Source organism: Ranitomeya variabilis, chromosome 1, assembly GCF_051348905.1.
Source record: "Ranitomeya variabilis isolate aRanVar5 chromosome 1, aRanVar5.hap1, whole genome shotgun sequence".
In the NCBI taxonomy this organism is placed as follows: Eukaryota; Metazoa; Chordata; class Amphibia; order Anura; family Dendrobatidae; genus Ranitomeya; species Ranitomeya variabilis.
This window is the reverse complement of record NC_135232.1, coordinates 685,695,061-685,708,570: the sequence shown is the minus strand read 5'-3', so window position 1 is coordinate 685,708,570 and position 13,510 is coordinate 685,695,061. Positions and strand designations below refer to the sequence as shown.

General features: G+C 46.2%; 1 protein-coding gene across 3 annotated transcripts in view; it reads left to right on the top strand.

Annotated features, from left to right (window-relative positions):
* Positions 1-13,510, top strand: part of PPP2R5E (protein phosphatase 2 regulatory subunit B'epsilon) — an 80,662-nt gene that overhangs the window by 29,320 nt on the left and 37,832 nt on the right. For all 3 annotated transcript variants that reach the window (XM_077265868.1, XM_077265883.1, XM_077265875.1), the window contains exons 3-4: positions 6,715-6,911; positions 12,330-12,431. In XM_077265868.1, the coding sequence (XP_077121983.1) occupies positions 6,715-6,911; positions 12,330-12,431 (299 nt within the window). The remainder of the gene's footprint in view (positions 1-6,714; positions 6,912-12,329; positions 12,432-13,510) is intronic.

Here is a 13,510-nt window from a genome sequence, read left to right as displayed (position 1 = left end):
TTTTGGCTCACAATTTGAACATATCTGTGGTTACCAGTTTAGATTTTTGCATGTTTTATAAGGATTAAATCCTTCCTCTTTTTTCTAATAAAGATTGTTATATTATTTGTTCTATGTACGCATTTTTCTTATATGATTTCATCTATATAGCGTTGAACGTATGTTTATTACCAGTTACTTTGGACGCTGTACTTTTTCTTTCCAATAGTGTTCTGATCACAGTGTTGGTGCGTCCTTGCAGCTGGGGGTAATTATTTGATTTAGCCGTAGAGGGTGTTACTGAGATCTGTATAGCCGTAGGTGGCAGTACTGAGCTGTATACAGCCGCTGGGGGCAATACTGAGCTCTCTGCAGCCGTAGGGGGCGTTACTAAGATCTATATAGCCGTAGGGGGTGGTACTGAGCAGTATATAGCCATGGGGGCAGTAGGTGGTGGTACTGAGCTGTATATAGCCGTATCAGGTGGTATTGAAATGTATATAGCTATGGGGACGGTACTGCGCTGTGTCTCTAGCCATAGGGGGTGATACTGAGCTGTTTATAGCCGTATCTGGTGGTATTGAGCTGTATATAGCCATAGGGGGAGGTACTGAGCTGTATATAGGTTTATCGGGCGGGACTGAGCGGTGTATATAGCTGTATTGGGCCATACTGAGTGGTATATAGCCGTATTGGGCCGTACTGAGCAGTGTATATAGTCATATCGGGCGGTGCTGAGCTGTATTTAGCCGTATTGGGCGGTATATAGGCGTATTGGGCGGTACTGAGCATTATATAGCCATATCGGGCGGTATGGAGCTCGGTATATAGCCGTATCAGGTGGTGAAGAGCTTGGTATATAGCCATGGTGTTTTAATTACCTGTTGCCCTTAGTATTGAGCCTTTTATTTTGTTAATTTAAATTTGCCGTACAATTCCATAGATATGAACTGTTTTGTGCAAATTATGATTTTTCAAGGGGGCGTGGCTAATAAGGTAATTATGCAGCACAGCCCCAAACACACCCCTGAGGATCCTGTGAACCACGCCCCCTCACTTAAAAGCCATAAACGTGCACTAAATGATATGGTGGGTTAAAAAAAAAAAAATTGGAATGCTTAGGGGGCATGGAAATAGAATAAGAGCAGGAATTGGACATCTACATCTCTGACATGAACGTGGTCTCATTGATGCAGATGGTTGTCATTTCGTCCCTCCTGGGTTGGGAACTGTTGTGAACAGTTACTACCTGCGTAATCCTACAGGTGGGCGAGCGACCGGCCTCTAGTAGAGGAACCAAAGCTCATCAGGTCAATGCTGTAATATCACTGCACCGTTTATTCTAATGGAAGCAATGCCAAAGTTGGTTCTTAAAGGGAAAATCTGACCTTTTTATTGCGTAGTAAGAATGAGGGGGGGCAGTAGTGTGGAGGGGAAGTGACAGCAAATGTTGACATACCAAACAGAAATGTTCCTCATCCCCCAGTGCATGCAGAAGCTCCGGCGGCTTCCAGACTTTGATTACCAGCACTTGGCAGTACAGAGGGTAGAAGAGGAGCAGGACCCCTGTATGATGACCTCCATGACTTCTCGTATGACCCATATTACTGGCTCGGACTAATAGTATCCGTTTAGCTTGCAATGCTCAGGAGTTTCCCATGAGTGGAGATAACGTGTTTGTGGCGCTCTCCCACCAGTTAGCTTTGTTAGTGGTTACTAAGGATCGATGCTTCCACCTTTATTTGTGTCAGAGCGGAGGGAAATCCACATAGCGTCCTTGCAGTTATTGAGCATGACAGCCGGATCCTCCATTCATTCCCATAAACACCTGCAGGTAATAGGCTCATACTGCAGATTTTCCGTGTTTTCATACATTTCGGGTCTTTGTGTACTCGGTGTTATGTCTGGCGCTTATGTTGTGCGGCGGGTGGCAGTTATTTTTGCCTCTGTCACTGATTGTTCTACTATTTTTCAATTATAAACCTGCCGGGTTGTTTGGTGATAACCTTCAGATATTGTTCTTTACAGTTTCCACCTACACTATGTGTGTGTATATGTAATATGGAGGAAAGTACTGGGATATGGCATATTCATTGTACTCAGATTTTCTTTCAGCCCAATTGCCCCATCCCGGTGTATAACATCCCACCCCATTGCCACCTTGTGTATAACATCCGGCTCCCTTGCCCCAACGGGGTGTATAACATCTGGCCCCCTTTACCAACGTGACGAACGGCCGGTGGTAAAGATCTCACTGACACCAGCACAGTCCAGTAATAGGAGCCACCGGGGTAACAACTCCGTTCATTACATTTCTTCCTCCTAAATCTTCCCCCATTAGCTGTGAGTGATATTATTAAATGGAATGAACTACAGCAACTTTGCCACGAAGTGGAGACCCCATTACAGAACGGGGGGCCGAATATTGAGGAACATAGAGCAGAAAAGTCACCAACGCTCTGCTAAGTCCATAAGTGCACAGACCCCCTCTGGTACAACATCAGCTCAAAAGCTGCGCCCCCCGCAGGGAACTTCATGGCTGAACAGTCTGATGCAGCTGTACTTCGCCAAGCACCATGCCGAGCGACTGATGGAGTAGTGTAAAGCCGCCACCACTGGACTCTGGAGCAGAAGCAGTGTTCTGTGCAGGAGGGACAACACTATGGGGTGTTTTTATGGGTTAGCCTCAGCTCTTTAGTTCCAGTGAAGGAAATCACAATGTGTGATGAGAGATGGTGGTGGTTGTCGGACAGGAGGAGCCTCCGAACGAGGACCACGCATCCTCCTGAAGCTGCAGGGACTTGGTCACAGAGCTGTTGCTCGTGGGCTTCTGTAGATTATTTTCCCTTGCAGGTTAGGCTACTTTCACACTAGCGTTGTTGGCTGTACGTCGCAATGCGTCATTTAGGAGAAAAAAACGCATCCTGCAAAGTTGCCCGCAGGATGCGTTTTTTCCCCATAGATTTACATTAACGACGCATTGCGACATATGGCCACATGTCGCAACTGTCGTGTGACGGTTGCGTCGTGTTTTGGCGGACCGTGGGCACAAAAAAAGTTACATGAAACGTTTTTTGCGCGTCGTGTCCGCCATTTTCGACCGCGCATGCGCTGCCGAAACTCCGCCCCCTCCTCCCCGGACCTTACAATGGGGCAGCGGAAGCGTCGTAAGACTGCTTCCGCTGCCCACATCGGGCATTACTTTCACAACGTGCGTCGGCAAGTCGGGCCGACGTATAGCGACGGCCCCATGCCGACGCTAGTGTGAAAGCAGCCTTAGACGTGTCCGATGTGGCGAGTAGTGTAAATTCCTGGTGGGAAGGAAAGTACCACGATGATGGTTATGCTGAGAATGTGTCTTATTTTTAGCTTAGATTTTTAGAGCTGCGCTGTCATGATGGGAGCACTTGTTACGTGGTAGCTGTATTGGGGCACAGAGTCTGCAGCATTACCACGACTTCCCATAGACGTGCACACAGCGCTTTCCAGATAGCTGATCTTGCCAGGCAAAAGCAACAGAGGCTTTGTAGTCAGATATTTTCAGGATATATAGACGTTTATACATCTGTGTACAACTGGTAGCCAAACCTTTAGTTCCACCTTAAATCTGTATGTTTGGCCGACTTGGTGTTTCTACTGGACAGAGAGGCTTAAGCTGCTGGCAGACGTTTCTGGTGGTGGCTTATGTGTGGGAACAAAGGATTGGACATATTGGAATTGAGTATGCACAATCCTCCTTGCTCCCTTTTGGCAGTGACTTCCCATTCTTCTCCATCTAGGTGCATGATCACAAATAGTATAATGCGGCCAGCAATTTCCTCACCAGAGGAGGCTGAGGTCATCCTTTTTTTTTAGTCCACATTGGCATATTTTGGGCTTGGTGCTTTGCTCGTACCTGCCCAGGATGTTTGCTGTCGCAGCGTCATGCTTCCTTTTTGAAAGTTTTTTTAAATCACGGTGCAGGTTGTAAACGTTGGTACAAAGCCGTGTACATCAGCAGTAGAAAGATGATCTGAACGCCGTATCTGTCTTGTTTGTGATTCGGACACGGGTAATCGTGTATATACAATCTGGGGATCCGATGTGGCCAATCACATCCATCACTCCCAGTTCTTGTTCACACAGTTAGTTTGTCTTTGCCGTGATGCATCTGGATTAAATATGAATCCCCTCTGCAGATAGTCTTCATACCAATTCTTCCTGTTTTGTATGTACAGCTCCTATGCGTCTCCATGGTGACAGACTACAAGTAAACTTGTGTAGTCTGATCCCGCCATCATACTCCCTGCAACCTCTCCCTTTCCTGCTTCTTATCGTACATGTGATATGGGGTTACAGATGGAAGTCAGACTGCAGGCAGAGGGCGTATGAGTCCAGGACGGAGTCGTTGGCACCTGGCTGAATCCGCACTGTATGTAGATGCCTGTAGTTTAATATGTGATTATTATATAACCACAAACATTTGTGATGCTTTTTTTTTTTTATTATTATTATTATTTGACTGCCTGGCGGGTTGATGACTGCCTTTTTGCCTGATGCCAATGCTGACTGCCTTCATAAGTGATTAGTATTTCTTATATATTACACATATAATATATGATGCCATGCTCTCGGCCGCGGCATGGACGTGCCCTGTCCAAACCAAGGATGGACACTCAGAGCCTGAATCATTATTGCATTGCTTTTTTTTTTTTTTTTTTTTTGTGTAGTTTTCGCCGTTTTTTCATTGATGTCTTATTTTACTTCTACGTTTATTTTGAGTTCACCTGTTATATGTTTGCCATTGTGGGAGGGTTTGGGGTTTCCACCTGACTCTTCAAGTGCATTTTATTTATTTTGAATTCCTTTTTTTTTTTAATTACTTTATTTTTATTTATTTTTTTTTCAGCGATTTTATGTAAATCTGACTTTTTTTTTGTGACCTTTTTATAAGAACATGACTTTTTGCTCTCAAAAGATGAAATATTAAAATAGAGCCTTTATGACTTTGAAAAAAAATCCATGACCATTTTGATGAATTTGGCGCTAAAGATGTCAACGAATACCACAAGATGAAAAAACAAATAAAGACTTCAAAATGCAAATAATGAATCAATCTTTTGGTCTGCCCCATGATTTAGCATCTGGCCATATATACCAGTGCCCCGGGCTTTGGTTGGCAGCACGCACTGTACAGATATTTGCCGTAGGTGCCCATGTTAAAGGCGCACACCATGCGCTATCTGTTGTTGACTGGTGTATTCTGCAGTCAGTCTTGTGGATACCTTTGCCATAAATGCCCCAAACTCATGATAAAGAGTTGGCCAGTTTCCCACATGAGGGCAGCGTCACAGGTGGATCGCGAGCCACGTGGTCTAGTCATTGATTCCTACATTTCTTGTTACATCGCCTCATGTAGCGCCTCCCTAATAGTAGCGAGTTTAATGATTCCTCTACGGCTCTCCTGCCTACGACTGACATGTTAAATGCTCTTTATTTCACAGTCAAGCAGTATTGATAGACTTTCTGAGTTGCTAAGTAATTATTCGTCACAGCAATATGTCCGTATTGTGGGAGCGATGACGAGGTTATTTATTAACAAGGCCCGGTAACCAGATCCGCCTGTGTGCATCGGCCTCACCAGTATAACTGATCACCTAACGCTGCCCTGTGGAGGGCGGCTAATAAATGATTTATACTACATGGTACAACAGCGCTCATAGAGTAGCCTGGCTTCTTACCGCAAGGTATAGATATTAGGCTTAAAGGGCTTTCCCACCATTAAATATGCTCATTATATAGAAGATACTTTCCAAACTATCCAGTAATGACTTCTAACATTTACCGTACTTACAGCGTAGTGCGCCTCCTAGTGTCCAGAGTTCGTAGCAATGTGCACGTCCACCTAATCGGCTCAGATCTGGTGGTCACACATGCTCAGTCACTCTCCTCACCGTCTCTGCACATTAGTCCTCTGTGCCCTGCGGAGCAGGCAATAAATGCAATCAGGAAGGGATCGTCAAACTCTTTAGGACATGGTATGATTGCTTGTTAAAGCTGCTCATACAGGGATAGTAAGAATGGACTGCCAGATGGGGAAGGAGACTCATTCTGTTCAGAGCTCCCAACAGCAGCTTCTGGAAGTGAAAACAAATGAAGGTGTTTTTTTTTTTTTTCATGCTAAAACAATGCAAAATACTTTAAAATATCCTATTTCTACTTTTAATATAAACGGTTTGTGGATGTTTAGCTTGGGCCCTTTCTTCCAAAAAACTGTGATATCCTATAGATTGGGGAAGAACTTAGGGATAATCTTTTAAACAAGACAATGTATTTGAGTTGCTGATTGCTTCAGAGGGTGCAGGAAGAAGCCCCATGATGGGGGAAAGCAGAGGTAACGTCTGATTCTATTATTTACACATGCACTTTCCAGGAGGTTTAGCAGAGGAACTGCGTAGAGAAAAAGATGCAAAGAGTTACCTAGACTCTTCACTTCTGGTATTGGAGCAGTGCAGTATCAGTCTTGTGGCGGACGTCAGCAGCCCCTTTTACTATAACAGGCCATTGGTTCTCCATCACGGGGTCCATCTATTACCAGACAAGATGATGCTGCTGTTTTGTCCCTTATTTTTGGACTGATTTGTGATTTTTTTTTTTTTCCGTAGTCTGACAGTCATAAATTCTGCCCCTTCTATCTTTATGTAAGTCATTCTGCCGTGCTACGTTCACATCTGATGGCGGGGTTTTGTCTTTCAGACGTCACGACCACAGAGCAGCCGGACCTGTTCCTGAAGAAGCTTCAGCAGTGTTGTGTGATCTTTGATTTTATGGATACACTGTCTGATCTGAAAATGAAGGAATACAAACGGTCTACGCTGAACGAGCTGGTGGACTACATCACGATAAGCAGAGGCTGCCTCACAGAACAGACCTACCCTGAAGTAGTAAGAATGGTAAGTCCTGAGACCACCCCTGCCCATAGGATGCCCCGCCCCCCCCCCGCTATAAAGGGATTATGGGTGATGAGACATTCACTATGCTGCGCATGGCCGGATAGCACAAAGAGCAATTGTAGCCAATGTGCTTGAGAACCTGAGCAGTTTTCCATGTGAACCCATGGTCCGCTTTGCAAATAAACCAGTTTTCTCTATTCTGGTCCTTTTTAATGTAACCAAATAGAGCGTGTAATAGCAGGCAGCTCGTGCACATGTCTGCGATGCAGAAGAGCTTACAATCTAACAGTGGGTTAACATGAGACAGAGTTGTTGCAGAAATGTAAAGATCTGTTCCATTTATGTGTTCTTCCTGCAACAAGCACTCGTTTTTCTGCAAGTGCCATTCAAATAAAGAAAGAAAGGAAAAAAAGGAGGCATATTCTACTTCGTTCACTCCCAGGGGGTCCAGGCTTCTCTTGTGGGTGCTGGTTCCAAAATTGATTACTTTGATGTGCATGTGCCTCAGGGCCACTGTAACCTGTGATCGGCTGCAGCGGTCAGGTGTCTAGAACAGCCTGTTGTTGGATCTCTGAAACTGTTTCGTTCGCCTGACCGCTGCAGCTAAGCAGTCTTCAAAAGTCCTGTGACATCTACCTGCAATTGGCTGCAGTGATCGTGTGTCGAACAGCGCGTCATTGCATGGTTTTCTATTGGCACACTGCGTAGTTCACCTGACCGCTGCAACCAGTCACAGTCCTCTGCAGTCATCACCTCTGGGCCACCAGAATGGCCTGCATGGATCCCCAGGAGTGGAAGGGAGTGACTACGCCTCCATTTATTATTTTATAGCAGCTCAAAGGTCGTAGAACCCTTATAATGGGCATGAAGTGACTTACAGGGTGGCACTACAGATTTCTGGGCGAGAGCTAATGTTTATACTTTTTCCCCCCAGAGAATATTACTTGTAAGTCTCCCTACACTATCTGGGTGTCCCGATTGCGGCCCAGCGTGGCTTCCGTGCGGTGGTCTCGATCACCGGCGCTGCTGGAAACCATCCTTCACATACAAGGGAAGTCAGGATTTAATTATAAACATGCCGCTTCCTCCTTCAAAGGACAGGATGAAAAACTCATCAGGAGTTAAAAGGAAAAGAACGGTGGGACCCAGCAGACCAGTTCTGTGTGACGCGTGGGGATGGGAGGGTGAAGCGACGGGTTTTGCTCTGGTAAATATGAGCCTCATTCACAGAATTAGATTAACACTGAATGATTAAAGTTGGAGCAAGTAGCACGGCCGCCACAGCACGTACAGGATCGATGAAGGGGGAACATGTTACCAAATACTGCAATCCGCATAGTAAGCAAGAAGCGTAACAAAATAAACGCGTTGCATGGATAAATACCGCGGTGCAGCTTGCTAGCACTGGATTACGATTGATATTGAGTAGCTGCTTGGCGCACTGTCTATGTATAGTGTGAGGAAGAGGATGGACACACTGAGCTGTGTAATGCCGCCACTTTTACTGCTCATTATACCGTTGGCTACTACAACTCCCAACATTCTCCAAAGAACTGTGGTCGATCACTGCTGCATCTCTATATGTGAACTTGATATCCAAGACTGGGAGAGCAGGAGGGACTGGCAATCTCCATAACTCCTCAGCTGCCCCCCAATCTTCTATACTCGTCGGTCTGCTGGATTTCCTGAAAAAAGGTCAGGAACACTAATTCTCCCCGCAGATGGGGGGGCCCAGGGTTAGAACCCACCTCTCCAGATTTCTATGGCACATCTTATGGAAAGTCATAAGTAGCTGAAATGATGATATCATCTTTAAGTGCATTTCTGAAGTCCTTAGACTATAAGGAGAAGGAAAATGATGTGTATTTAACCCTTAGTGTAGCAAGGAACAAAAATCTGCAGCACAGTTTGTATCTTGTGGGCACCACATCCTCATTTGTACTGAGAGCTGCTGCTAACAACCCTGATTTTTAGGTTTCCTCAAAGGAGATCAGCCTATGAACGATTTGCCTATTACATGGATGATTTGTGAATGATCAGGAACACTCATAGTTGATTTTCGTGAGATCATTTTATTAATCATCCCATGTCCGTGCACTGAGCCTTTAACACTCGTCTTGTACAGTGTAATTATTAACCCTGGAGCAATATGGACTTTGTCATCTTTTGCACAGTAAGGAGTGAGCCTAATATGGAAGCTGGCAGCTTCCTTCCCACACCTAGTCGTCACAATTATAGGGATTCTGTGAGCAGGTTTTTATGTAATCTGAAAGCAGCATCATGTAGAGGCTGAGACCCTGATTCCAGCGGCGTCACTTACTGGGCTGCTAGTAGTCCAGCAACACCCCCACCACTGATTGGCAGCTTTCTGTGTACAGTCCGCATAGGCAGAAAGCTGCCAATCAGTGGTATGGACGGGGTTATACACAGCTCAGCAGTCAGAGCTCTGCTAGATCTGCAGCAGAGAAGACAGTTTTTAATCGAAACTGCAGCAAGCATCCCAGTATGTGACACATCGCTGTAACCTGGGTTTCTGTCCCTAGCTTTTGCTGAATCAAATGGGGTAGCAAAAACCTGGTGACAAAGTCCCTTAAAAGGAAAGTCAGTAGGATCAGCCGTAGTAAGCCGTCTATTTGGGCCTGTAGGTCATAAGGAGCTAAATAAAATGATACCTTGATATCTGCGATCTGATGTCTTATTCCAGAGATTTCCAAATTTTCCATCTGTTAATGAGCTGTTAAAGGGAGTCTGTCACCCCAAAAATCGTATATGAGCTAAGGCCACCGGCATCAGGGGCTTATCTACAGCATTCTGTAATGCTGTAGATAAGCCCCCTATGTATCCTGAAAGGTAAGAAAAACAGGTTATATTATATTCACCCAGGGGCGTTCCCGCTGCGGTCTGGTCCGATGTGCCTCGCGGTCCGGTCCGATGGGCGTCGCGGTGCGTGTCCGGCACCTCCTAGCTTCATACGATGACGTCATCTTCTTGTCTGCCCTGTTGAGGGCAGAGCGAAGTACTGCAGTGCACAGGTGCCGGGAAAGGGCAGAGAGGCCCAGCGCCTGCACACTGCAGTACTTTCCTCTCCCCTCAACAGGGCAGACAAAGTACGCCTGCGCCAGAGCCACGGCAGGAAGACAAGAAGAGGACGTCATCCTATGAAGGTGGGAGGCCACGGACCGCGACACCCATCGGACCTGGACCGCCCCTGGGTGAGTATAATCTAACAAGTTTTTCAGGTTACATCGGGGGCTTATCTACAGCATTACAGAATGCTGTAGATAAGCCCCTGATGCCGGTGGCCTTAGCTCATATACAAATTTTGGGGTGACAGATTCCCTTTAAGATCTATGGGCCGGACATCCAACTCCATGAGAATCTGCCTCCAGAGCTTATGTTAAATGAATGGAGGCCTTAACAGTGTGAGACATGTAATGACTGACAGTCTGCTCTCATAATCACAGTACTAGCCAAACGCAACAGAGCTGAACTTTGTCTCATTACAAACACATTTGCAGCAGCAGTTGTCCTCTCATAGCGCAGTCGGCTCTGCTGCAGAGCTGTGCCTGATTATAACCAACGCAGTACAGCAGAGGTGAACCTTGTCTCACTACAAGCACAAGAACATTTTCAGTTGTCTTATTAGTGTTTTAATTTCTGCTGAATTGTTCCTCCCCCATACTGACTACCTGTGAGATGGAGGCTGAAGCACTTTGAGAGGACAACTGCAAGGGTAGTGTATAGCACGGCCCACGTAGTGTATAGCACGGCCCACGTAGCGTGTGGCACGGCCCACGTAGCGTGTGGCACGGCCCACGTAGCGTGTGGCACAGCCCACGTAGCGTGTGGCACAGCCCACGTAGCGTGTGGCACAGCCCACGTAGCGTGTGGCACAGCCCACGTAGCGTGTGGCACAGCCCTCTGCTGTGCCCTGTCGGCTCTGATCTTACTGCAGAGCTGTGTGTGATTTGTGAGAGCAGACCGTCAGTCGTTACATGTCTCACACTGGTAATGCCCCCTATTATTTTTAATAAACTCTGGAGGCAGATTCTCATGGAGATCTATCTTCCGCCCATAGATCTTAACAGCTCATTTACATATAAGAAAAATCTGGATTTCTTTGGAATAAAACATGGATCGAAGATATCAAGGTATTATACTCCACTTCCTATGACCTGTATGTCCATATAGACGGCTTAGGAGGGTTGATCCTACTGACAGATCCCCTTTAACTGTTAACACTAAAGTATTTATTCCGACTTTATAGTAATACTAGATGGTGGCCCGATTCTAACGCATCGGGTATTCTAGAATACGTATGTAGTTTACTTATGAAGATTTTAGAATAATACATTGAATACACAGGATTCGGCCGGCCCGAAGCGTGGTTCAAATCCCGTGCCAATTCGCGGCTGGACTGCGCCTGTCGCTGATTGTTCGCAGCCGGCCACGTAGTATATAACAGCCCACGTAGTAAATAGCACAGCCACGTAGCAAATATGGCAGCCACGTAGTATATAGCGCAGCCACGTAGTATATAGCGCAGCCACGTAGTATATAGCGCAGCCACGTAGTATATAGCGCAGCCACGTAGTGTATATAGCGCAGCCACGTAGTGTATATAACGCAGCCACGTAGTGTATATAACGCAGCCCACGCACGCAGTATATATAACGCAGCCCACGTAGTCACAAAGTTGGTCACACACGGTTAATAGCAGCGTTAACGGAGTGCATTACACTGCGGCATAACGCGGTCCGTTAACGCTGCCATTAACCCTGTGTGGGCGCTGACTGGAGGGGAGTAGGGAGCGGGCACTGACGGCTGGGGAGTAGGGAGGGACTAATTCTCGGCCGGACTGTGCCCGTCGCTGATCGGTCGCGGCCTGGCGACGCCGGATTTCTGGGACAGACAGACGGAAGTGACCCTTAGACAATTATATAGTAGAACAGTCAAATTACTTGCAATTCAGCTTTTTAAAAAAATATTAATGTGGGGAAAAGGAGGCCTAAAAATATCAGAACATGTTGGCAATTAATGGAGAGGAATTAAGCCCTGCCGTACTAGTGAAATATTCCAGACCGACAGCGTCCAATATTCTGCCCAGAATCCCGGTTGCTGTGACCTGTTTTGATGCTTGTCTTCCTATACTTCCTGGCCTGCCTTCCTGCACTTCACGGTGGTCTTGGTGAATTAACATGAACTCTTCTTTGTGGGATTCAGATCTTACTTTTGCCCATAACGTCTATGGGACCTGGGGCTTAAAAAAAGTTTGTACCCCTTGTGCTTCCAGACAGAACAGTGCCACCTAATGGTCAGTTTACTATTATTATGCCAGGATTTCTTTTTCCCACACTGTCCTGCTGTGGAGGCTTGTTTCTGTAAAGTGACATTGTTCTCATATGTCCATGTTTTTAGGTATCGTGCAATATATTTAGGACCCTCCCTCCGAGCGACAGCAACGAGTTCGATCCTGAAGAAGATGAACCCACCCTCGAAGCATCGTGGCCACACTTACAGGTACGTCCTCCCCCCTGAGCTGCCCATAGACCCTGCATGTAACTACACAGCAAGGGAAATAGGGCGGATTGTCAGCTCCTAGCCCAAGTGTAAAAATAGAAGAGGCTCCTCCACTCCCAGCTGCGAAAAAAAGCTCCTTCTACGGCCTCCGTCTTAAATCTAAACATTCTAAGTCTCAGACACAAGGCGAAGACATGACAAATGAAATCCGCTCACATCAGAGTGGCAGAGTGATGTCCCTCCTCGTGGCTCCATGTACGGAGATTCTCGGCCATTAAAGAAGGACCGCGTCTATGAAAATTAGTTTTTGAATAGGAGTCAGGATTCAGAGAGAATACACAAATATTTATAGATATATTTAGTCATTTGTTATAGCTCCAGGCCATGGTGCCCCTGTGGGCACAAAGGTAATGTTTCCTGTATGTTTCCAATATATTGCTCGTGCCCACTATAAGGACCCATATACTGAGTTACAGGTCTGTTCCACACACCTGTTATGTGGTGCTGGAGCTGCGCTTAGGATAAAATGGCATGTCCCATAAACTTCATGGATAGTTTATAATTGTATGAATTCTTGGGGGGGGGGTCTGACCGATTATCAGAAGAACCGAGGTCTCAAGGTCCCATGTATGACTGAAGGGTTGGTGAGCATGTACGATCATGGCTCTGTTTAGGGGTGGAGATCGCACATGCTCACTACTGCTCCATTCTCCCATCCCCCCCCCCCCCCCCCCTCCAGCAATTGTAGGTAGGTGATCTATAGAGATGGGACAACCGTTTTGCATCGGCTAGGTCAGTAATCTGTGATTGCTGGAGGCGAGAACTGAGTAATCTCCTATGGCCTGGTATTTCCAGCTCCTGGTTTGATAGGCTTGTTTGGTTTGTGATGTCATATGTGTGTCAGGCCGCAATGATGACATCACGCCAACCCTGGATAATCAAGAGGCTCTGGGGGTCTGGGAGGTAGGAGATTCACAGGTCTCACGTCCAGCAGTCACAGATCACTTATAGACTGATGGAGCAGAGTCCTGCAAATGATGTTTGCTGTTAATCAGACTACCCCAATAATGTGATATATT